The following is a 27,396-nucleotide window of genomic DNA, read 5'->3' as shown; positions in this document are numbered from 1 at the left end:
GTGCCTTTCCATTTATCTAGCATTTATAGACTGAAAAATAGAAAAAAAACTCTAAGCTTTTCAATATACCCTATAGCTAAACGTGCAAACATTCTTTCTTTAAACATGCAGAAGTTAATGGGCTGAAACACGTGAGATACATGTCATGCGCATTCAAATATAGTATAGATAGATAACAAGTTTGCATTCAATAGTATTTTTCATTAATGAACACCTGCAGGAAAAAAAAATCAGCCTGACAACCGGAATCAGCTGCCAAGAATTCCAACTTCTGAAGGGACACAATTTTTTTCATCATCTGCATTAAAGAATATCATGATTATTCAGAATTTCATTTTCTGCCGGTCGACACGTTTCCGCTGACAAGTAGGCAAATAGGCAAAAGCACAACCGCGCCTGATGATAAAAAATTTAAGAAGTCTTGTTTTTTATCAAAATCTGACTCAAAATGCCATAAAAATTTCATTTTTCTTTTTTTGATGAATTTATTTTATATGAGAGCTTACAGATATGCAGAAAAATATCATTTGATTTGAACGAATTAAAGCTTTTCCTTCAGATTGACGCCCGAATTGAATTGGTTTAAAGCGACAAAATGCATTTAGCGCTTTATTTTTTGCTCTCTTTTGTGTTTTCCACAGCTACTGATGCGTCGACCCAACTTGATCTCTCCCTCTTTCGGGAAGAGTGTCCATGTTTGAAAGCATACGACGCGGAGCCTGTATTTGCGTACTACGCATATGATATAGACTCATGCGTTGTGTATTGTATAGGAGTTCAAGCTTGCGAGGCTGTCAACTATTGCGTATGTATTTTCTTCCGTTAAACTTTTTTCAACTTAATTTTGTTTTCAAGTGACAAACTGTAAATTAATCGCAATTAAATTTTAATTTATATTGAACTTTTTATCCAACGTTCCCCTTAAGAGTTACCTCACTAAAACTTAATTGTTTTTTTTTGTAGTTTTTTTTGAGGTTCAATTATATTTGTTGTTTCGTTGGTAACTACCCGGGTGGAGGACCCAGACTCAAGTCCAGACTTTGTGGGTTGCACCGCATCCTGGACATGGGTCGCCAAAGTCTAGTTTACCAAATTTGGTCCGAAAAGTCTGGACATGGGTCGCGAAAACCTGGACACACTATTTACAGACTTTCAAGAATGTCCGGACTTTCGAGACTCGAACTATCGGCGCGACTTTGGGGCTGGATTCGGACTTGCTGTCGCGACCAAGGTTGAAGCGGCGCGAATTTCCAGACCAAGGCACATAGACGGCTAATTTATTTTTGATTCTTTAGAGTGAGACGAAACTGTGCAAAGGATATAGTAAGTTTGGTGTGGGTTATGAGCCCGAGGCAATCAACAACCTGGACTGTACTAACTTCCCGTCCTACTCTTCCACTTCTTCTGAGAGGTGGTACTGGGTCAAAGAGGTCATTGACGGGGAAACCACGGACTGCCAGATAGAACACAATAGACTGGGACAAACACGTATGGATTTTAATATGCAGAGAAAGAGGCTCTAACGAGTTTGTTTTGTTATATTAGAAGCACAAAAGTTTGAACGCATTGAGCTAGTTTAAAATCAAGAGACAACTTAAAAAGGTGAACAAAACAAAAGCAACTGGTTAAAAGAGTTTTTATAATCATCGACGGACTTGTGTTAATGTCAAAAGGGAACAATACTGCTATTAAAATTCGCGAAGTTGGGAAAGTTCCGACTGTCATTTAACCCAGTGTTTCGTTCTTGGTAAATCTTGCCAAGATTATTGCTGATTTTGGATTATCCATGAAACATGGCTATCTTGCCAAGATCTTGACAAGATTTACATGTCAGATTTTCCAAGATCGAAACTTTGGGAAGGTGTTCAAAGTAGCGTTTAGAAAAAAAACAATCTCAAACACTTTGCAAAAATTTGTCACCTTAGCCAAAATCATATAATGTTTAAGCCCAGAAAATCAAGAGTTTTCAGATGATATTATAACAATTCCGTCAAAAACGGCTAAAGTCTGATATTGTCTGGAGGGAAAAAAACCATCCTGTGTACAAGGATTTTTTCATTTTTTTATTCGAAATTCGGAACAAAAATACTATTCATCAAACTTTCATTCAATTTGCTAATTGTAAGTAAATTGTATGAGAGTTGTTAGACTAGCGGTGATTGTCAAACCAGATAGTTTTTCCTTAATTTTTTCACTAGGGTCAGCTGAGTGTAATATTAAGAACCTTTTTTCCTAACCTAACTTTTTTTGTAGCAGCTTTTTTGAGAATCGAGGCTTGTTTCTACTTTTCTTATTGCACCTTAAAAAGCTGCTTTTTCGTCGTGTTCTCGTTACAAATTGCCTTATAGCTCATGCTCGAATAGAAGCATTTACTCTCGCCAAAATTATAAGCCCGGGTTGACCTCCATACTCCGAAACTGCTTATCATACAATTCCATACATCAAATGTGTGGAAAAATTCTCGTCATACAATTTTCATACCATTTCTAAAAATGCTCATTATTTTACCTTTACGCTTTCATACTTTTTTCATTCAGTTGAAAATTAAATTAGCCTGAAATGATCTTTGAATTTATAATATATATCACCTCTACAAACTTTCCGCAAAGTGCACGCTATTTGAATAGACGAATTACAGTAAACAAGTGTCGAAATAACCGGCGAGACGACTGCATTCTTCTACTGGGGCATGTTAATATAAATCCTTGCAAATCGGTCGGTCGCCGTTTTACTCATTGTAGCTTAAATTTTGATTTACTTCTTATAGGCTGCCCATAATCGTTTATATTGCCACTGATGATACATTAAAAAAACGGATATAGGTTAAGACAATTTAAAAAATAATAAAATTTGATTGGAGAAAAAAACATTCTAAGAACATGTGTTCCGCCACTTTTATTGAAACCGAAACTGTAATTTTTATTCGATTACAAAAAAATTGGACATTTTTTTTTTAAATCAAACCATTATAAACGAGCAAGATTGATTAACTTGTCAACAATGGTACGCGTAAAGAAAAACTGGTAAACAATGCCCACTGTTTATCACGAATTTTCCTAACAGGCTGATTTCAGACCTCAATCATTTTGAGAAATCATGATATGGAACAAATCTCCAGGAGTTGACGCTGAATGAAGAGCGTTTAAGGTAATGCATAGCACATTCATTAGAAATCTGCATTATAAAATCCATAAAAAAGTTTAAATTTCCAAATTAGTCTGAATAATCCTAGCCATATATCTAAGTCAAATGTCTGATTTTAAATTTACGCATTTTTTTTCGGAAAAAGGTCATTAATTGAAGCAGTTTTTCATTCAACAAAGAGTCTTTGTCCGGCCCGAATACTCTCCTGAATGCTTGTATACTCAATCATTTTTAATTTCCTGTAAAATTTTTTTTCTATCAAATCTCATCCAAAAGCAGTGGGGCTGATAAATCATGCTGATAAAAAAAATTGAAAGTTAGTCTGATATAATTAGTATAAAAGATAGGCTGATTAAATAATTTTCATCAAAACAAGTTCATTCTTTCTTGAGACCATTTCTAATTTTTAACCAGCCATTTTTGACAAATATGTTAAGGGAGTTCGAAATGTATTGTTTAACTTTTACCAAATTGACCAACGTGTGACAATGAGCGCGTGTAATATTTCTTGCTATTACAGTTAATGGTCAAACAATTTTCATCAAAAAAAGTTCATTGTTTCTTGAGACCATTTCTAATTTTTAACCAGCCATTTTTGACAAATATGTTAAGGGAGTTCGAAATGTATTGTTTAACTTTTGCCAAATTGACCAACTTTTGACAATGAGCGCGTGTAATATTTCTTGCTATTAACGCGTAAGGGGCTATAAAACCCACTTATAAGTCGTTTAGAAACGGAACAAGACTGCTCGTATCAGGGCAAGGCCCTGAATGTTCCGACTGCCTCTCAAGATTTATAGAGCAGTAAAAATACGAAAAAGTTAAAAGTAACAACGATGTTTTTCAATTTGTGCTTTTTTGCAAAATTCATCCCCCCACACGCTATCATTTATGGCCAACAAACTTCATTCAACAATTTTAGAACGATTTCTAAGACTGATTAAACCTCCGCTTACGCGTAAATAGCGAGAAATATATCGCGCGTTAATTGTCCCAAACTGGCCAAAATGGCAATCTTTAAACCACCATAACTTTACGAAAAATGATCATAGGTAAAATATCTTTTCAAATTTAGGCTCAAGACAATAAAACCTTTCGAATGATATTGAAAAATCTTGTTAAAAATGTCTAGTTAAAAAGTCGAAAGTTGTCTGAAAAAAAAACACACCCCAAGCACAAACATTCCGTTGGTTTCGTTACGAAATTCGGAACAACAAAACTGATCGTATGCCTGAGCGAAGCCCTGAAGATTCCAAAAACAATGCGGCATAGTATTTGGTGTAAATAATGCATTACTATTTGCTATGAATATCACAATATACTTGATAGTGCGTGTACAGGGGAAAATTATCAAAATTTTCCGAAACAATTTCAATTATTTGTTGGAAACTTCATCAACTTTTTATAACAGATGTTTTCGGAGCTTAATGATTGATTACAATGCTGAGCAGTTGAAATGGTCAGGGCTTCGCCCTAGTTTGAGCAGTCTTGAGTCATTCCCTTGCAATCCGTCTAAGTAGTGTACATAGCAGTCTTGTGAGAAACTTTAGAATTGTGTGAATTCAAACGCTATAGATATTTTCGGTCGAGGAATTTGAAACATCCACTTTGATATGAATCAATCGAATCAAAAAACACCGCACTTTATACACAGCCCCTTGAAAAAACATATCTGCTGGATTTTGTGCAATTTTGCATCAGTTTACAGTCTTGCAAACAAAAACAAACGTCAAAAAATTTATTTTTCTTCAATTCCGCTCATGATTCGACTCTATATGATTCATGATTGACCCCGTTTGACTAATGGTTTAACCCTTTTTAACCAATGTTTTGACCCGTTTGACATAAGATTCGACCCCATTCGACCCTGTTCTACCCATGATCCGACCCTATTTGGCCTTTGATTCGATCCTGTTTGAACTGCTCGACTATAACCTTTGTTCGACAGTCTTAATTTGCGACAAAAATCGAACGTCGTTCGACCGTTTCGGTCAAGTCATGAGTCGAGCACCTCAGCCCGCTATATACAGTTGTCATTGACCTGCTCGAAGTTTTTGCCCAATATAAATGATCCAGAAATAGTCCAGTATTTATTTTTTAGCCACATCGAATGACTACACAATTCAAGTACGCGGGTACCCGCTGCGAGTATTTTGTGACTGGGGCCAAAATGGAGCCCCCACCAAGACGTATATGAACTTGGCATCTGCATATACCACTTATTCTCACTGGGGTGGCAGTATCTACTCTACAGATCAACCAATTGCGTCGTCAACAAGGACTTTTCAAAAAGTGAGGCTTTTAGTGGACAAATGCTTCCTGGCAGTTAGCGTGGATGATGTCTCCTATTCGACTTTATCAGGAGCATTTGTGGAAAATGATTTCACTTACCTCTGTAAGTAAATATTCCTTAACTTTGCAATAACTGTCGGACAAAGACGTTTTATTATCAATCCTATAATAAAAACGTTGAACAACCAATAAAAATATGGTTTGAATGATGCAACAGTTGAAACGTTCAGAACTGTTTTGTCAAATTGCTATTTCAAAAACAACACTGCTCGTTTATCACGGCAAAGCCCTGAAAAAGTCGACTGCCCTTAAACTGCCCTCGAGACAAATTTTTTTGCACTGCCAATTTATCAAATATTAAGTTAAAATTTGATTCGTGTACATTTGACGCTTTAGAAAGATATTAAAAACAAGGATAGCTGGTTGCTGTGCAGGTAGAAAAGAAAGATCCGATCGTTATAAAAAAAATAAAAAAAGATATATTCGACTTTTTAGTTATATTTGACAGGAAATATCCGCAAAACTTGAACAAAAAAGATTAAACAAAAAAATTTCAAGGATTTATTCTGAAAAAAATTTAAATTTTCACACCTCAACATTGAATAAAAAACAAGGACAGCCGGTTGCTGTTCAGGGAGCATAGAATGTTCCGACCATTATATAAAAAAAACTTGAATAATAAACTTTTTTTTTCAAAAAGTTTTGTTTTTTATTTTCTGGCGTGGTCGTAAGATCTGAACTAAGCTTAGAAGTTCAACAGTTTTGATAGCCACAGTAAACTATGTATATTCGACAATAGTATATTCGACAGCACCAGTAAAAAAAATTGCAAGGCTTTACAAAGAACTAAGCTTTCACAGTTCAAATTGGAATTTAACTAATATATGAACATTATGGGACCAACTCGCTCGCTTAATTTGCTCAAAAATGGATAAAAACTCATCAAAAAATATATTCAATTTAAAAAAATTTCAAATCGGTTCAAATTAAATAATTTTTTAAAATACACGCAAGAGGTTGAATTACAAAATACAAGTTTGTAATTTGATTTATGACGTAACTATATTCAAAAGTTGTTTGTGGTTCCTAAAACTAAAACACAGAAGCAATTTTAAAACAGATGAAAGCGTTTTAGTAGTTTGCGAGTCAAGATTGAAGAAAACTCTACAAGACATAGAATCAATTGTGGAAGATACAACAACTGGAATTAATTAACAAAAGGAAAACATTTATAAAGTAGAGAAGAACCAATACTTTTTTGGTCAAATTCTCTTTTCTTTGAAACTAGAGTAGTCAGTAGCAACTAGATTACGGAAAATACGTAAGTTTTTTGGAGATTTTAGCGGAAGAATCTGTAGGTTAGAAAACCTTAATGTTGTAGAAATTTTTAGTCTTTGCATACCGGATGAGAATTTGTAGAAAATACTGGATTTTTTTTGCAGAATGCATATGTTTTTATTTTCTTCTAATACACATTACATGCAGTAAAACAGTGTCAAAAAATGCCGATTATCATTTTTTGTTTAAAAATGCTTAGAAAAAAGCAATCTTGAATCGTGTTTTTAAAAATCAAGAAAAATTGATAACTTCAACTCAAATTGGTAAAAGAGGTTAACATAATCATTTTTCAATCGTTGATACACGTTAAGACAATATATTTATCATCGTTTTGTTTCAAAATCAGGGTTACTCTCAAAGGTTTATTCTGCAAAGTTGTCAACAGAAGAAGAAGAAGAAGAAGAAGAAAATTACACCTCAATTACACCTTAAATGTTTTTGCATCATTACAAGAAAGTGTATTAAACAGTATTTTCTATTTTTCAGATTAGTCGCTTCAATGATACTGCTCTGCGTAAGGTGAAAGAAATGAAATCATTAAGAATTGATGAAATCATCATCAACTTAGACTCAAAAACACTCATAAAAGTTTTTACTTTTGTTAGAACACTTCATTCTTAACAATATAGGTAAATAATATGATTATGAATGAATATAAACCAAGCATGAAAACCGAGTTCAAGCCTTGTATTTCTATGTGTACAAACTGGGCTGTCCTGGATTCTCTTCATCGAAGAAATTTTTTCTACATTTTTTCTCTTTAAGTTTGGAGCGATGGTGACAACTTTTTGTAGATGAGTATTTTTTAAAAAGCGCAATCTGTATCTTCGACAAATTTGCAAAAGCTAACATTTCAATACTAAGGTACTGATACAGACATAATTGATGGGATAAAAAAACAGTTAAGCAAAGCAATCAAGGATATATTGGGCAGTTTTTGTCAAACCATATCTGTTGCTAAAATGATGGTCTCCACAATAAATTTATCAATTTTTTGTTAAGATCTACAAATTCGGTTCTCGATACATTTAAGTATGACTAATTTTCAGCAGAAAAATACATAAAACTTGTGTAAAGATTTTCGTAAATGCCTGATAGCGTCATTTGAAGATAGAGATGACTCATATAACCGTGCCTGTATACGATACCACAGTACATCAATTGATCGCAAATCGATTTTTGTATATCCTTGACAAAAAAAAGAAACAATAATCGACAGAGTACTCAAGTTCCTTCACCTTCGATCCGGTCAGAAACAACTATTTTGACACCTATTCTTTAAACGCGTGCATGTTTTGGAAAATATGCATGCAATTGTTTTCACGAGGAGCGTTATCGGTAACCTCAATGCTTTTGCAAAAACTATCCGTTTTTCAGAAAGATTAGTTACAGATAATTTACAAAACCTGTTCTCAGTTCTGATAATTGAGTTTTTTTTTACTTGCAGTGCGGCAAAGAATTTTAGTTTGGTTATGAAAAACGTGAATTTAAACGCTCAGTTCTTAGCACAGGCTCAGTTCGCAGCAAAGGCTCAGTTCTCAGTTTGTAGAAAGTATTTTTGCACAATTTATGGGATAAAAGTAAATATTGAAGCAAGGTAATTAAGGATTTTGTTGGCATTTGCTATCAAACCGTTTCTGTTGTTTCAATAATTCGACCTTTTTTTGCAATTTTATCAGTTAATTTTGAAATGACAGACTAGAATTTAGAAAGAAAAGAACATCTTTGTCGAAATTATGGTCTAAGTACTAACAGTTAATTACAATAAAGATGACCGGTACTCACATTAAAGCCACTATGGAATAAGGAGCGATTTCAAAAACCTAAAAACCCGATAAAAATTGATAATAGATCAATGGAGAAGCAGCATGTTACTAACTAAAAAAGCCTGCTGAAGTAATAATAGATGGAGAACGTATCAACCGTCTCTACGCAAGTTTATCGCCGGATCAAAGGAAGCATGCAATGGGGAAGTGAAAACACACTAATGTGAACTGGAAAAACTGACACCGCTAACTTTTGATAAATTGGTTTCTATATCAACAAAAGTTTTTATGTTCAGATACATAGAGCAAACATACACTGTTTTTGACACATAAAATTTTTTGTAATTTGTTCGTCTAATATTGAGCTGGCGTCTCTAATTTGTTTTTGAACATTTTCTTCACGGCAAAAATGCCATGGCGTAATTGTCTTCTTCTAATGAATTTTCAAAAGATTTAAAACTGAAAAAAAAGGAAACAAACTTTTCTTTCGAGGCTAGATTTGACGTTTCTGGATAATTTTGGAACGGGCAGCGTTTTCGAATGAAAATTTAGTTTGTTTTTCACAATCAAACCTTTGGAAAAATCAAAACTTTCCATTTCTTATCCGTTTAAGCAGATTACTTGGATACAGAAAATAAACAGTGGAGCTGAGGGATGCGATTTCAAGCATCTAATGGCTCTCCTCGTGTTAGAAAGTAGCATGCGAAAACAAAAGTCCTCTGCTTAAAGTTTGTCCTTTGTTTTTCATCGGTTAAATAAAACTCTCATCGGAAAATTGAGTAAATAAATCAAAAGTGGTGCGACTATCTGCTTCGCCTATCCTTAATGATGTAAAGCAGGAACCTAAAAACAAGGAACTAGAGTTGAAGACTGGCTTGCGTTTTTCTGCTGAACCATTTCAGCTTTAGTTCGAAAGAAGTCCAGGTTATCAGTATATCAGGTTATCTGAATAAAGGAAAAACTAATGCAACAACGGAACGAGTTTCCAAATAATGACTCTTATGAAAAAAATTCAGAAGTGTCTTCTAGGAATAAAGCTTTACAATTCTCTGATGAGCCTTGTTCTCAGGAAATAATATTTGATCCTACTGTACAAGAGTTTGGTATTGCGATTTTTTGCTTCGCTAAAGGCTTTGATGTCTCTGTTTGGCAAATAAATAAACAGAACAGCAGACACTTAACATACGTTTATTTCAACGACCGTGCTTGTTTTATGTTTTTCCTGTCAATGCATTTTTGTTAGGACTTTTGATCTAAATAAACATAACAGGATAGTAAGAAAAGAAAAAGAAAAAAAATCAATAAATTGGCAAAATCAAAACCTTGAAGCAACAACAATCAAAACCACTATCAAAAATGAGATCTAACAACATTTTTTGCAGAAATTAAGATCAATTAACCAAAATTTTGATGAGTTCTTATGTATGTTCATCATGAACACGCCAACGAGACGTGGTTCAACGACAACACCGAGACAGATCTAGTTTCATTGGAAAATTACCACCCTAAAGTTTTGACTAACAGATTGCGGAGAAAAATTGGAGGGGCCACACTTATTTCTAGAATTTCTTATTTGCTTAGGGGAGACAAATTTGCTTAGGGGAACGAAAAAGGATAAAGTTTACTTACAGACGGTTGAAATCATAATCGCTAAAAAAAACTATCTGATACTTACAACACTATAGAAAGCAGCACAAATGAAACCAGAAAATTTCCTTGATTTGCTTGCAGAGCACTTAGAATTAAATAAAAAGCAACCAAAAAAATGAATATACTAAGCGGTATTTTTAACTTTAACAGGACGAAGAGAAACAACGTAGTGTTCAATCTGAGAAAAACTCTCAAATTGTTTGAATTAAAAGTTGGAAATGATATTAAGCCCACCCGAGATATGGAAACAAAATCGGCTTGGATTGATTTTATTTTTGCAAATATATATGCTGAAACGACTGTAGAGACCCCTAATTTATCGGATCATGACTCAATTTGAATGACTTTTTCCACAAATACCCTTAACCAGAGCAATGAAGAACCAATTTAAAAAAGCACGCGATCATTCAAATGTTTAGAAAACGATTATAACTTTACAATTTAATTTATGAAAGCTAAATATTGGTTCTGGGATAAATTTAAAAACGTAAAAGAGACTATGAAACGAGAGCATTTGAACTTAGATGACAACTGAAATCTCCTAATTAACAGAATGGCAGGCAAAAACACTCGAGAAATTAAAAAAAATTCAAATTGAGAAAGATTGGGTCCCAAACCTGTTTAAAAAGCTTGTAACAAAAAAAAAGTTTTCACTGCCGCTATAAAAAAACATCTATTGCGACTGAGATCTGCAACATAATCAAGGGAGTTAAGGCCATTTAAAGCAAAACACCTACGAACAAAGCGAACTTCATATTAGAAAAATGAATCCTGTTATTTGCGAATGGTTTTCAACCCTATTTAAAAAGTCACTTTCTGAAAGCAATTTCCCCAGCTGCTTGAAAACTGGATAAAATCAATTACTTCGCAGAAGTGGACCACAGACAGTGTTAAACAACTATAGACCAAAAGTTTTATTCCAACTCTGGCAAAAAATTTTTGAAAAATTATGATTAAATGAATAATTGATTTTTTGCAGAAGTATGAAAAGCTGACGAACAGTTTGGTTTTTGTAGTAAGCGAGGCGCAGTTGAAGCAATGACTGAGTTAACTGAATGTATAGAGCATTCTTTAAACAACAAAGATACACTGACTTGTTTAATGCTTGATTTTTCGAATATATTTGACACTGTTGACCATGGAAAATTCATACAGAGATGTAGAGCTTATGAATTAGAGGGTAACACGGAAAAGTTGATATCAACGTATCTGAAGATCAGTTTGATATGTAATAGCAGAGAGCACGGTGTATAGTTGAATATGGAATTTCACAAGGGTCAGTTTTGCGGCCCATTCTTTTTCAAATATATGATCTGTCGAAGGTTTTTGTGATCTCAAAAAGAACTCCTTGTGCCAATCATTGTAGCCTAGTTTCTAAAGACAAAATGGAAGAAGAAGCAAAAGCAAACAACTTATAAAACGTGAAAACTTGGCTGATTGTACAAAAATCAGTCCCTAACCAAGATAAAACCTTAAATATAGAATTTAAATCAAAATTAACATAAAAGATCAATCCAATTATAGAAAATACTTTGTCCTCTATTCGGATGTTACGCTATGTTGTAAGTTGCATATTCAAAAAAATTTAAAAATAGCATCTCGAAATGCGTCCAGTATGTACCACTTGCGGCAAATATCTACACAAAAACAACTGCTAATCTTTTACATAATTTATATTTAACCGATAAATCAGTCTGCAGTACTAGTCTGTGGACGCATGGACTAATCAGTATGTGGACGCATATACCAAACCCTTATCTAGGTACCGTACAACAGTATATTCATCGCAAATTTTTTAGTATCGCTTTGACATATAAAATCAACAACAATCGACATAGTACTAATTCTTAAGGTACACCTTATTTAACTTTGATCCAGCCAGAAAAAAACTTTTTTACACCTACTTTTCAAATGCGGTATTCTAAAGACTTAGGATCAACGCATTTGAAGTTGTAAGAACAATGAATTTAAATTTTTTTTTTGCGTTTGAAGTTTGAAGACTTTAAGAAAATGAACTTGATGGCCTATAAAACCGTGAATAATTAAGAAGAAATAAATCTAAATTAAAAACTTTTGAGAAATATATTCAAAATTCCAATTCAACTAAATGAACAGTTTTTGGTAATTTTTTTTTGCCTTTTTCTCTGATATTGTGATGCGCATTTTGTGTGGAAAATTGTTCTAAAATCAAATCTAAAGGATCATGATGCCAAATCTAGGATCATGATAGGATGTTTTTTCAACTACTTTGTGATTCAGCATTAGCGTTTTTCTTAAAGTTGTAGTAAATTGAGAAAGTTGTAGAAATTGATGGGCATCTTTGAAAATTCATATGGTCCTTTTGTTAACCAATTGGGTGATCAAATGAAGTTAAGTTTTTCAGTTCAGTGAGCAAAACTTTCTCATAAATAGCCAAACGCTTTTATAACGATGGGAAAATTATTCTCTTGAATGGCAAAAATTTTATTAACCAAAGTTAGACCTTTGGCACAATTTTGATTAATCATTGATTGCAGGATCCCACACACAGTACAGTTCACAAACTAACATCAGACTTCAGAAGCTTCTCAAAATACATTTAGTTCAGCATTGTTTTATTTCAGCAATAGTGAGCTGCAGGATCCCACACACAGTACAGTTCACAAACTAGCATCTGACTTCAGAAGCTTCTCAAAATACATTTAGCTCAGCATTGTTTTATTTCGGCATTAGTGAGTTAACTTATAATGTTTTTTTGTTGAGGTTAAACAAACAATCTGAAGAAAAGTAGAATCAAAGAATTTGATATCTAAATTTACCATAGGAGACTTTTCACAATCGGGGATTGTTTTAGTTAAAAGTTTATTTAAATGTTTTTAAATGATTGGTGAGATGTACTCATTTTTCTGTGTTTTTTTCACAATTTTAGTTTTCACTTCAAAATTTGCGATTTGACAATTTTTTTCTGTGGAGTAAGAGTTTCAAAGTGGTTATCAGAAATTATATTTTATCAGGCTATTCATTTTTAATAAGCGCGCAAACGGTAACTTCAACGCTTTTGCAAAAAATATCTTTTAAAAAGAAACCGAATTTGTTATAGATAAGTTACACAGTCTGCTTTTATTTCTGGTAAACAACATCGCATTCTTTAAACAACAAAGATACACTGTTTTGTTAAAGGCTTGATTTTTCCAAAACATTCGACACTGTTGACCATGGAAATTTTATACAGAGATGTAGAGCTTATGAATTAGAGGGTACACGGAAAAGTTGATATCAACGTATCTGAAGACCAGTTTCATATGTAATAGTAGAGAGCACGGTGGATAGTTGAATATGGAATTTCACAAGGGTGAGTTTTGCGGCCCATTCTTTTTCAAACATATGATCTGTCGAAGGTTTTTGTGATCTCAAAAAGAACTCCTTATGCCAATCATTGTAGCCTAATTTCTATTAAAAAGGAAAAAGACGCAAAAGCAGACAACTTATAAAACGTGAAAACTTGGCTGATTGTACAAAAATTAGTTCCTAACCAAGATAAAACCTTAAATAAAAAATTTGAATAAAAATTAGCATAAAAGATCAACCCAATTATAGCAATTATCTTGGCCTCTCTTTGGATGATAAGCTTTGTTATTTTTTGCATATTCAAAAAACTTTTAAAGCAACATCTCGAAATGCGTCCATTATATACCACTTGCGGCAAATGTCTACTTAAAACCAACTTCTAATTTTTTACAAAATTTATATTAAACCGATATATCAGTATGCAGTAAAAGTATGTGGAGCTGCTACAAAAACCAAAAAACCAAACCAGTTAAAATTGAGCAATAACAAAAGCTGATACTTCGAAATTGTTTCGATTTACGAAAAACAGACAGTCCTCGGAAAATATAAGACAAGTTTAGCTTCTGTTACATCAGGGAATTGCATACATAATATTTATTGATGTTAGTGACTTAAAATAAAAGTAGGCAGCGCTCATACTTAATAATGAATGAAACAATTGCCGATCCAGAAATTCTTGCGCATTCTCAAAAAATAAGCGTAATTTCAGGTTAATAAACACAGAAAAAATGACGAGCCACAAAAAAAGTTTAAATATTGGGTTAATTCTTTATTTATTCATTTTTATGCGTCAGACAAAAAATAAATTGAGGGCGTATTGGATTGTCTAAATAGTCAACTAAATTCATTTCTGCATTTTATACGAGATCTTAACCTTTGTGATAAAAATTTTAAGGAATGTTTTTTTGGTAACTGGAAAATAATTGTATTCTTTGTTGTTTGCTTTTTTGGTGTTCCTCCAAGAGTGAATTTTTTAAATTTTGTTTTGATTTAGTTAAACCATAATCAAGTCTGTTCCCTTCTTGTAAACGAACTTGTTATGATTATTATAAGTCCGCACCATGTTAGATTTCTTTTCTTCAAAATTTTATAAATCTAACTTTGATGCAATTAAATTGAACTGATTTTCATTAGGAAAGATATTTAGCTCATGTTAAGAATTTTGTGATTTTCTGATAGCTTCAGTTGAAGTTAGAGAGGACGCATATAGTAAACCTTTATCTAGGTACTGTACAACAGTATATTCATCGCAAATTTTTTAGTATCACTTTGTTATATAAAATCAACAACAATCGACATAGTACTAAATCTTAAGGTACACCTTATTGAACTTTGATCTAGCCAGAAAATATTTTTTTACACCTACTCTACAAACGCGGCATTCAAAAGACTTGAGATCAACGCATTTGAGGTTGTAAGAACGATGAATTTAAAAAAAATTTTTTGCGTTTGAAGACTTTAAGAAAAAGACGTTGATGGCCTGTAAAACCGTGAATAATTAAGAAGAGATAAATCTAAAATAAAAACTTTTGAGAAAAATATTCAAAATTCCAATTCAACTAAATGAACAGTATTTGGTAATTTTTTTTGCTTTTTTTCTCAGATATTGTTATGCGCATTTTGTGTGGAAAATTGTTCTAAAAACAAATAAAAAAAAGGATCATGATAGGATGTTTTTCCAACTACTTTGTGATTCAGCATTAGCGTTTTTTCTTAAAGTAGTAGTAAATTGAGAAAGTTGTGGAAATTGATGGGTAACTTTGAAAATTCATGTGGTCCTTTTGTAAACCAATTGGGTGACCAAATGAAGTTAAATTTTTCAGTTCAGTGAGCAAAACTTTCTCATAAATAGCCAAACGCCTTAATAACGATGGGATAAATATTCTCTTGAATGGCAAAGTATTAATAACCAAAATTAGTTCTATGGCAAAATTGTGATTAGTCATTGATTATTGCCCAAAAACAAAAACTACACTGCAGGATCCCACAAACAGTACAAATCACAAACTAACATCAGACTTCAGAAGCTTCTCAAAATACATTTGGTTCAGCATTGTTTTGTTTGGGCATTAGTTAGCTAAAAAACTTGTAATGTTTTTTATGTTGAGCTTAAACAAACAATCTGAAGAAAACTAGAATCAAATAAATTGATATCTAAATTTACCACAGGAGACTTTTCACAATAAGGGATTGTTTTTGTTCACGGTTTATTTAAAAATTTTCTAAAGTTTGGTGAGATGTACTCAAAATTCTGTGTTTTTTTTCACAATTTTAGTGTTTACTTCAAAATTTGCGAGCTGACAATATTTTTCTGTTGAGTAAGAGTTTCAAAGTGGTTATCAGAAATTATATTTTATTAAGCTATTCGTTTTTACTAAGCGCGCAATCGATAACTTCAACGCTTTTGCAAAAATATCTTAGAAAAAACGATTTTGTTATAGATAAGTTACACAATCTGCTCTTAGTTCTGATATATGAGTTCTATCTGACGCAGCGCGGCGGACGACTTTAGTTTGGATCTGAAAAACATGCATTTAAAAGCTCAGTTCGCAGCACAAACTTATAAAAAACGATGTACAACCTTAATGGGATAAAACTAAACAGTGAAGCAAACCAATTAAGGTTTTTGTTGGCCTTTGCTGTCAAACTGTCTCTGTTGTTCTAATAATCAGACCCCTTTTGCAATTTTTTTCTGTTAAGTTTAAAATGACAGATAAGAATTTAGAATTTAGAAAAAACGGTATATCTTTGCCGAAATGATGTTTTAAGTCCACATCAAGTTTATCATTTTTTGACAAAAACGTAATATAAAAAGGAACCACGCTCATGTAAAGTTTTTTTTTTGCAATTGTCGGATAGCTTCAGTTAAAGGTAGATAGAATGCATGTTCCCTAACGTTGTCTATGTACAGTACATCAGTTTTTTCATCGGATATTCTTTTCTGATTATCCTTGACATATAAACTGAACAATATCTGACATAGTACTACTCCTTACCGCACAAAGATATTCAAAAATTTTTTTGATAATTCTATTAAAACGGAACGAAGATTTTTTGCTCACAATTTTTTCCGCTTTATTTCAGTAACAGAGACAAATGCAAGCTGTGTGAATAATTTTTTTAAATCAAAATAAAAATTGGTCCAGATGTAAAATGTTTCCAAAAGTTTTGTGATTTAGGCATGAAAATTTTGTCTAAAAATTATACCAAATTGCGGAGGTTTCGGAAATTGACCGGTAACTTTGAAGTTTTATGGATTACCTATGTAAACCCGTGCAGTCAAAAAATGAAGTTAACAGTATTTGCCCAAACAGTACAATGCAAGGTCCCAATATAGCTACCTTGCACTATTGGCTGGATATGTCTACAATATCTCCTAATGCCTGGAGGTATTTAAGCTAACCCATGAAAGACTAAATGCTAATTCTGTACCAAAGTTTTAACAAGGACCCCGGGTTGACCTCCATACACCAAAAATGCTTGTCATACAATTCCATACATCAAGTGTGTGGAAAAATGCTTGTCATACAATTTTAGTTTATGGAAAAATGTTTATCATAGAGATTTCTTACAATTTACTGTACGTATGGCATTGTATGGAAATGTATGACAAGAAGTTTCTCATATATGGGAATTGTATGATAAGAAGTTTCGGTCATCCCGGGACACTTCAGGGTCTGGTGCTATCTCGTTGGTTTGAAGCAGCTGAAATACAAAAAACTACTCGAGATTCAACAAAATATGAGATCACAATTTAATATGAGGAAAATAAAGCCAGTATCTGCCTTTTAGAACTCAACTACAAAAGAAGCTTTAAGAAATCCCATTTCGAGACCTACAACTACAAGCGAATGGTCATAACAAACCAAACTAAACAACTTTATTCATCATATGATTGAAAATTAAAATCAACTTTCATTCATACAAAAAACAATGCTGAATGAATCAAGCAAAGTTCTCGACTTCGAGTGGTCGCTGAGAATCGATCTCCTCAGTGGTGAATGGCGAAGGAGGTGGAACTGCTTTGTTTTACCCAATCAGAAACTTTTGAGAAAAAATCTCATAAACAAAAAAAACAAATGAGCCTCTTTTTGAACAATTGGTCAGCAAAATCAAAATTAGCATCAGCGTCAATGTTGGTTGAACAAGCCGCAAGCCGTGTAGCTAGCCTCAAAAATCTTTGCTCCTAAAGCCTCAATCAATTATCTCCTCTGGTATGAAGGTTTCATTATTTCAAAATTACAGGAAACAGTAGGGCTCATAGCAAGCTCTGTGATAGTCACAGCTCAAAATTTACAAAGAGGAACAACACCATCTTCCGGAATTGAAAGTTTTTTTTTGCTTGTTTCAAAGAAAAATCTCACAACCAATGTTACGAAAAATAGCTCGAGCGCGCCTGAAACCAGCCTCATAGTTGATAGCCTGGGATAGAATGCTAGCTGGAGCAGATAGCTCGCCATTGAGTCTGATCACGTTGCAATAGCTATGATAGCCTCGTGCGACCCTGATAAAATAATCTCCCCCAAAAAAATTTTCATCAATTCTCAAACAAGCGATTGGCACTAATTTTGTGAATCTACCGAATTCTGACTACAAAAACACCTTACCACAAACGCACATACTGATAATTATAGGTCGTTCGACATCCTCCTTAAACCGGCTTCTCTTCTGTCATACGGCGTAGTATCGGTATCCAAAGTCATGGTGTTATTCTAATGCAGTCTGAGTTACTATTCTTAATTTACACCATTAATTGTCAAGCGAGTAAGTTATTCACGGTTTAGCTCGACACTCTCTCGTCTCCGTAGTGAGATTACGCTGATACAACTCATTAATTCTAAAACCAATTCCAAACTAATCAGATATCCATATCTAAAAACCATTTAATATTGTCAATAGATAGGTTTCTAACTGAGTTATTTTAGTGTCTTTAGGGATATCTCATGGCGCAGCCAGCAGTCTTACATTCTGTTAATAGAACAGACTCTTTGGGCGTTCCAGTATTCTGGACCAAAGTCTCCGCAAAACTTCTGTTTTAGTGGGATTTAAAGATAAGTCATTTTTTTCAGGCAATACCTAGTGGGTTGTGACCAAAACGTTCTATTGACAGATCTGGATGATCCTGTTTTCGACAATCCACCGTCAATGCCAGAATCAACAGAAACCACAAAAAGCAAATAAAAGAGCAGGACGAGACACGGCACCTATCCGAAAAGTCACAGAAAGTAACGTCGAAAGAAGGAGAAATCATACCATGAGTCGGATAATTGTGTGAAGCTACACTTTTTTTGCCCTTGACAACAAAGGGAAAAAGATTTCTCTAGCATAATCCTCACACCAGCCTAAAAACAGTAAATTTCATGCGAGTTACTTATCAAAAGAGAGAAAAGCTACGTCGTGGAAAGGATGCAATTGTATAACGCACATCTAGGTGAAAAAAAGGCCTCAAAGCGCTCAATCTTCGGTTGCCAGGACAACCAGCAAAATGCGGATGGAAGAAAACCATTGAAAAGGAAGTCGAAGAAACAATTCGAGTCAAAACCAAAATAGGTAATCAAAGTCGCCAAAAACCGTGGTAATTCTGCGATAACCAGTTTAAACCCGAAAGTAGTGACAAATGTTCAGCTCGCAACATCAACTGCTTTTTATGTGGCAAAACAGGAAATTTTGCAAAATACTGTCAATCAGCAAATTCCGAAAAGACAATGTCATATCCCATGAAGAGGAGTAAAAAACGCTAATTATATTGATTCAAACCGCAGTATTCAGTACTAAGAATCAAAGAAGTGCCATATCTCGGCAATTCAGCAAATAGCCTGAAAATCATCAGCGCCGCAACTGGCAAAACGAGGTTAAGAGCAAAAGGGACTCTGTTCAGTGCGACTATTGGCACAGGGAACTCGGAGTGTATCATCAGCAAAAAGACAGCGGACTTGCTACTGCTCAAGGATCCTAGGAAAAAGTCCTGTGATTATAAGAAAGATTAACAGTTTTTATCGTACGTGGATTATAACCATAGACCCCATAACCTTATTCGGAACTTAGTTGATAGATATCAATTCGAACGGTTGAGTAAAGAAGAAGACGAAATTCTTGAAATCAGAAAAAATGAATACGTTGTTTCTTAGGGTTAGATTTGCAACCAGAACTTGGCATCTTAACTACGCAACTGGAACCACCCAACACCGTAGCCACAGTCGTCGAAACAGAAGATGACCACAACTAGTTTCAGCAATCCTGAGAAGACAAGAGGGTTTTTTGTCAAGAAACTTAACGGTATCTTTATTAGACTGGGCAGATCGAAAATTACACACTGTTTATGTCTCCACTAATAAACAATCAAGGAATAGCATGCAAGTTACGATCCATATCTAATAGTAAGTTGGAACCAAAGTTCAGATGTGACAAAAAGAAGGTCATAACGTAAAGTTAGACATATTTACCATACCAGTGACCGTTTCGTAGCCCCGATAATTGTAACGGCAAAAAAATAAATCAGTGAAATTAGCGATGGACGCCAAGTCAAAGAATTTTCGAGAACACTTTATAGTTGCCCAAACTACTGGAGTTTTTAGATTCTGTCTTACATCTCTGGTCTAAAATTTGCTTTTAGTCAGCTATTTCAAATTGCATCGATAAGTCAACCTTGTACTATATGGTTTCAAAACTGGATTATTGACCACTGAAACGTTCACATCATCGCTGAAATTGAGTAACAAGACCAAAATCGTGTGGAGAAAACTCAGGAATTAGCAATTAAAAAACTGTTACAATTGATAGCTGATGTAGCTAAAATTGGTCATTATAATTAGTGTAAAAACTCACAGTTTAAATGCGGTGCAAGTTGCAAAGGCTTAGAACCCGGCTTATAACAGGAAATTGAACCTGAGACTTGAACACACGAGCTCGAACTGCCTGCAATAATATGATACCGTGGATTTTTTTAACTATTCAGTGGTGAACCAATTTCTTGTCCTGACTGATCTTAAAGTAGTCATTTCTTTCTGAAACGAAATTAGGGGAAATCGAACATACCAATTGAGACTAACCAAATGCGCAGAGAGAATGCTGCCTTTTCATTATACCATTTCACCTTTTGCGGAACAGGAAATTTGTATGATCGATTATATGTCTCAAGATTTGAAGTTACCCCCCTCATTAACGTCGAAGTACGACAAACAGTTTGTTTTTAACTCCATCAGAAACTTTTATTTAGCTTGCAGAATTATCCAGAAGAGAAAATTCAAGGAACTGTTGGAGGGCTTCAAAAATGAAGATATCAGACTTATCAAATCAAATAAATTTCAGATTTTAGGAATTCAGTCATAGGAGGGCATGTTTATTGAAGATTATATCCTCGTCGAATCAAAAAGATTCTGTCGATTCTGCAAAATTCCCCAAGAGGGCGACACACAGGATATCATAAATTCTGATCTATCAGAGAAGAGTCCTTCATTTCATGCAAATTTATGCTCAAAATTCAGCCAATCAGAGAGCAGTATGGCTACAATATCCCAAACTTGGGGAAATCATCACCTACAACCTTACAGTCAATTTTTGTTTAACAAAAGTGACCAAAATTTTTCACCAAAAGAATCAATTCGTGCTAATTCCAATCCAAATTCATCAAATGTTTATCATCAATCATTTCCAAATCAAATTTATCAAAAACTTATGAAATCCCACAAATCATTTCCAATTCTAATTTTGATTTTCAGGAAATGTCATTAGAGAATATTTTATATCTACCTTACCTATCGGAAAAAGTAATAGATTCAAATATGAGGGGAAGGACGGTTAAAAGACAGTCGGAAATTGTACAAGCACAAAAATTGGAAAAGTGTAGCGAAAATATCCCCAAAAAGAAAGTTGACATTGAAAGATAACTATGCAAGACCCTAGAAAACCTCAGACTTGAAAGATTCAAAAATTGGAAAAACTCAACTTCATGAGTAGAATAGTAAATAAAATCACAGCGGATTTACCTTTAGTATCTAAGGATCGGGAAGCGTCTACGACTGATTTATCGGATCTCTTGGACGCATATTTAATAGGAGAAATAACATTTAAAAAAGTCAACTGGTAACACCGAGGAAGTGTACTCTGGCAGGACAGAGAAGGATTTCTTCATTTGGACACCTTTTGCCAGGTTTCTGGGACGACGCCACAGTGATAAACGATTGTGTCGTCATATCTAAGATCGTGAATTTTTCCACGAAAAGCAAAGCGACCATATATGAAGTATTTGCATCTATCGACTCCAACCACCTAAGTTAAATTGCCACAGTTTCTTTCAAAAAAGATTCTTTAATTTATCTTTAAGAGAAAGGGTTTCTCCTAAAAATAAAACGCACAATTGCACTTTTTTCCCTGTGTCTTTGTTGATTGAGCGCCTTCTTCATACAAAGTTTAACAACTGTATTTTTCTGGAATCAAACCGAATATGCTTCACTATAACAACTTTGAAAGGTTCAACCAATAAAAATGAAGAAGTTTTAAGTTTTAAAAGTCCGCGCAAAAAAAACACTCATAGTGGCTCAAGCGCTTACGACGCCATTCGACACCTAGACCACAATGAGCTGCTGAAAATGATTGTTGAATAAACTCTGCAAAAACACCAAAAAACTACTGCTTTGATGTTTCCAAGGACTCTTTACTTGTTGTGAAAACAAAAAGTGCAAATGAAGGATGGAGAACGCATAAAAAAGGGGGTCCCTCAAGGGGGTGTCCTCTCTTTAATTCTACTCCATCTTTTTTTTATGGAATTGAGGCCATCACTCTGAAAACGTCACCCTATTACGCCGAAGGTGATATGCGTTTGTTCATTCTAGGCACTAAAACTAGACAACTGCGGTCTAACGGAAGCATGTATTGAATACTAAACTCATGGTTCGACGAAAAACATCTCAGCCGCTCATTTGGTGATAATTCTTTCTTCACATTCTGCTTCACAGCCTATCTGCAGATGTTAACTTCAAAACTTTCTTAAGATAGGGACCATATCTTCACAACAAAAAACTCAATATCCTCGATGTTAATAGTTTGAATATGTTATTTTTGGCATTGACTGCGGTTAAATTTGCGTTTCTTTTATTCAAACCAACAACACAAAAAATCATTTGCTTCCTCGAGGAATCGATCTCTAGATCTTCACGGTGCATAGACATTTGTGTCCTTGACAAAACAGTCCGAAATAATAAAATTGTACCAGACTTTTATGTCCCAGACAAAATAGTTCGAAACTGTTTTGCGAAATTTCTTTGATTTGTTCTTGTGATCTTAAATTGATCAATTTAAAAGCGCATTTGGCCGAGCGATGAAGTCACAAGTTTCAAGGTCAAATGTCCTGAAGTTCTATCTCGGTTCCGACAAAAAATTTTTGTAATTTAGTCAAATTTGAAATAAAAAAAACCTAAAATTGGGTAAACTGAGCAATGGGTTGAATTGATTGAGCCAAAAAGGAAGAGGATGGAAAAAGCTTGATTACATTGATCAATTTGCCGTTTTCAAAACGAGTCTAGCTCAATTTTGAAATTTTCTTGGAAAAAGTTCAACTTAGAAAAATTTATTGAAAATTATGGCTTCGCAAAATCAACTTTTAAAAATAAATTGACTTCGAATTATAGTTTGGTGTGGCTGCTGCACCCTTTTAGGAAACTCAAAAGTTGACTTGGGTCGTAGGCCGCAACTAGTTTGGAAAGGTTTTTGTCAGGTTTAACTTAAAGAGGTTTTTTACAACGGGACACTCTTTGCCCGGCTCACAGGGGTCCTGAGTTAATTTTGTCTCTAATATGCTGCGCAAAGTAATTTCTGGTCTAATTGCTCAGTTGCGTGGCCTTATTGATTTAATCCTTCCTATTGAGAGCTTATCAAAATAATCCGGTCATTAACTAGTGTGGCAATAACCCGAACAGTTTTGGGACAATTTTGTCTGGGAACCAAACGTCTTGGACACTTTCAGCATTTTGGATTGTTTTTGCCGGGTTATAAATGTCTGGGACACAAATGTCCTGACACGATCTGCACAGATCCAGCCAGATCTGCACACTCTTATAATAACCTCACACGGGTCTGTCAAAACTGCTCGTTTTATACTTAACACGTGGCTAATTAACTCGCACTACCAAACTGTTCCAAATTGAATTGAGGCATCTCAGTATGCTCTTTTTCCCTGAGCATCATTTTTTGGGTGTATCGAGTGGTTTTACAAGGTTAATTATGGAGACTAAATATGTTTGTCATGGCCTAATTATTCCACATGTCAAAAATTGGTTAGTGGGAACAGTAATTTTGTTTGTGAAATTTTGCAGGTGGAGGAGAGGAAAAAGAGCCGCTAGGTGGTCTTTTTAACTTCACACGACTCAAAGTTATATACTCTTCATAATCTCAGTTTAAATTTGATATTCTCAGTCTAAATTTCATAGTTTTGCCAATAAAAATTTTACCAAAAACTATTCGAGAACATTTACAGGGCAGTTGGAACTTTCAGGGCTTTGAGCATTGCACTAATACGAGCAGTCTTGTTCCACGTTTTTGCAAAAAGGCAATAAACAGTTTCAAAAACTAGTTTTAATGGAGTAAAACTGCTTTCACACGACTTAGCGTGGTTTTTAAGACCACTGTTACATGTCTACTACAAGTGTAATATATTTACTTCTTTCGCTCGAAGTTGAACTAAAAATCAACAAAATTCATCATGAAGTTCCTGAAACTGAGAAAATTTTCGGGGAAACTTTTAGTGTTGTTTGAATACCGACATTACGAGGCTAAATTAGGATTTTGGGTGAATTGTGAGCGAATTCCGCAGCAAGCCAAAATCACATTTGTCGCGGAATCCGCAATCCTTGCTTCTTTTCTTTGAACTTCTATGCTGTCCAGAAACAAATAGCTAAAAAACACTATCCGCGCTACAAAAAGAAGTGAATTTGCGGAATCGGCAACAGTATTTGTGGAATCCGGAACATTTTGTGGAACCCATAAGCAAATAGAAAATAATTTGTTAACTAGATTGGCGCTATTGCGAAATCCGTAACTGCACGCGAAAACCACTCAAGACTGCAGAATCTACTTAGAATTGGCCTCGTAATGTAGCACCATAATTTTCTGCTTAAAATACGAGCAAGTCTTGTCTTCGTCTTTTTCATCTGAAAATAACATATTTTGAAATCAACGCATTTTAATTTTCAGGTGTAAATCTTTTTGTCCAAATCATGCTGCATACTTTTTTTGTTGTCAACTGGTTGCTTAGTCATTTAATCGCTATTAGGGGAGCAATGTTAAAGTGGTTTTTATTCCACCTTTCAGTCAAACATTAAATGTTGAGGTCCATCGTGATCTGTGCTCGCTGCTTGAGGTCGAAGCAACTTTCCCAGCCCAAAAAAAACAGCCAAAAAAGCCTGTAAATTCAATCAGGGGTACAAATAGCGGTTCTTCGTAAAGAGCTGAAGAACTCGTTTGTTGGTCTTATCCCTTTTTGATAGATTGTCTTAATTTTTAATCTGTCCAATTTTATTCAGACACTGACTATTTTCAATACCCATTTGATAAACTATGTTTTTTTTTGAGAAACCATTTTAATATTGTGATATTGTAATGAAAGTTTGCATGGGCGAAAAAATCAACTTTAAGGTGCCGTATTTAAATGAAATGATGATTGAATAAAAATTAGCCACTCTATGTATCACAAAAGCCACCCTAAATTAGCCACTCTATATTAATTATAACAAAAGATCAATCACGCACCAATTTAGCCACAAGTAGGCCAATAAGTTGCAATATTTTGAACGTGCAGAGAAGAGGAAGCGGAAAAAAGCGGAAGCAGTTTCTTTAATATTCTTAAAATTAGTATTAATAAAAAGAAAGGCTATTTTGCGTGTTCCCTTCAAGCTTTTATCAAAAAATGTAGGCTGGGTGTAATCTAATTAGTTAGTGAGCATGAACTCATTATTGTTTGGGGGGCAGTTAAGAAATTGAGATGTGTTTTAGTTTTCGGGAAGGGAGGAAATTGCAAATCGTATCAAACCTCATCCCCTGGGAAGCACGACATCTACCTGTTGGACACTCCCTTCATGTTCGCAGCCGGGTTAACTTTCCGCGGTGGAGGTTGGCAGGGACACATACAAGGAGACCCAATTCTGGAACCCCAACGGTCCTACATAATGGCAGGGGGAGGCTGCGGTATTATTCAACCCTTTTCGGTCAAAGATCCGAAAACGAATCAGGATTTAAGACTGACCTACATCCCACTCAACATGTATGATCGCACTGGAATGGCAACTACTTAGAATATTCAAAACATATCATCTCCCTGAGCACAAACACCAGATTCAAATAAAAACTTGACCGCATTAACGATGAGCTTATATATGCTCAATTTTTTCACTTTTTTTCGACCGTTCCAAGGATGAGCTAATATATTCGCAAATTTTTCAGTTTTTTTAACATTATAAGTGGCAAAATGGACTTCACCCCCACTCCCCCCCCCCATCTGCGGCGTGTTTTGCTACTGTGAGCTTAATTTTGTGATATGGTGAGCTGAAGTTTCATTTGGTTTGAATATCTAAATCTTGTTTTCTTTTGTGATTTTTTGTGGAGCATAATTGATCTTCCTTAACCTTGTAAAAACCCTTCAGACTGGTTGCAGTTATTGAGTATTAAAATAGACACGTGACAATTTCTGGATGCTTTCTAGAATCGTATTTCCTTTGGAGCGCAGACTGTCATTCTGCTTTCAATTGGTTAGCTTAAAAGGGATGGCGATGATCATCAAAGCAAACTCTGGGTGCTTTCAAATTTGTTATTACACAAGCAAAGCTTGTGCTATTGTATGAACTATCTTTTTTTCCAACCTAAGTCACAAATATTGAAATCGCAAATATAGAAGGGTTGCGTTCATTTGAAAGTGTTCATGCTGATCAATAACCAGCTATTAAGTACAGCCAATGCTAAGGATTTTTACAAGGTCTATTATTGTTTTGACTTTCGTAACGAAAGTAACGGAAAATTTGTGACGGAAAATTTGTGCTTGGGGTGGGTTTTTCTTCTGACAAATTTCGACTTATCAACTAGCCATTTTTGTCGGGATTGTTTTTATCATTCAAATAGTATTGTTGTGTTGAGCTCAAACTTGGAAAGATATTGCACCTGAGATTGTTTTTCGTAAAGTTATGGGGGTTTAAACATTGCCATTTTGGCCCATTTGCGACAGTTGAAGCGCAATACATTTCTCAATATTCAAAGCGCGGAGATTTAATCCGTCACAGAAATCGTCCCAAATGGGTTGAAGGAAGCTTATTTGCCATAATTGGTTTGTTAGTAGGAGCAAAATTTATCACTTTGTACTTAATATGGCGTGTAAGGGGATGATTTTCACAAAAAATCTCAAATTTTTTTTTTGTTACATTTATTTTTTTCATGTTATTACTGCTCCACAGACTGCTCTATAAACTGAGGCAAGTTAGTTGGTCAATTTGCATCATAATTGGCGTGCACCACTTAAGTAACTTTGTAGATCCAAAACTTTACTCGTTCAGTTTTTCACAGTAGCGTTATCGGTCATTTTTTTGCTTGTGTATGCGAAGTGCAACTTCGCCTCTGTGTAAATTTTGTTTCGTGTGCTTCATTATTTAGCATAACTATCAATCAAAATTTAATTTCATTTTTGAAGTCGTTTTCCCCTAGTTGATCACGGGAGATTATCGTGCAAGATCTTGCATAAGTCTTGCAAGATTCTTTTGAAGAAGATGCATCTCTTTAAAAGATCTTGCAAGATTCTAGCAGGATCTTGCAAAACAACCTCCTTTAAAGTTGCTAGTGAAAAAAGCCTGAGCTTTTTTGGTTAAAACACTTTACTGGAGAAGACAAGTAAATTTTTTACCAG

The 27,396-nt window shown here is 34.4% G+C and overlaps 1 protein-coding gene across 1 annotated transcript; it reads left to right on the top strand.

Moving 5' to 3' along the window:
* The first annotated feature begins 472 nt into the window (after window positions 1–472).
* LOC134853264 (uncharacterized) lies at window positions 473–26,354 on the top strand. The gene is made up of 4 exons (XM_063869238.1): window positions 473–805; window positions 1,296–1,488; window positions 5,246–5,539; window positions 25,503–26,354. Exons 1-4 carry the CDS (start codon window positions 596–598, stop codon window positions 25,799–25,801), a joined length of 996 nt encoding a protein of 331 aa, XP_063725308.1. The 5' UTR covers window positions 473–595; the 3' UTR covers window positions 25,802–26,354.
* Window positions 26,355–27,396: the final 1,042 nt, after the last annotated feature.

The sequence above is a fragment of the Symsagittifera roscoffensis genome, chromosome 8 (assembly GCF_963678635.1).
Source record: "Symsagittifera roscoffensis chromosome 8, txSymRosc1.1, whole genome shotgun sequence".
Classification (NCBI taxonomy): domain Eukaryota; kingdom Metazoa; phylum Xenacoelomorpha; order Acoela; family Convolutidae; genus Symsagittifera; species Symsagittifera roscoffensis.
The sequence above is the reverse complement of the archived record's forward strand: the minus strand, read 5'-3'. Positions and strand labels throughout refer to the sequence as shown.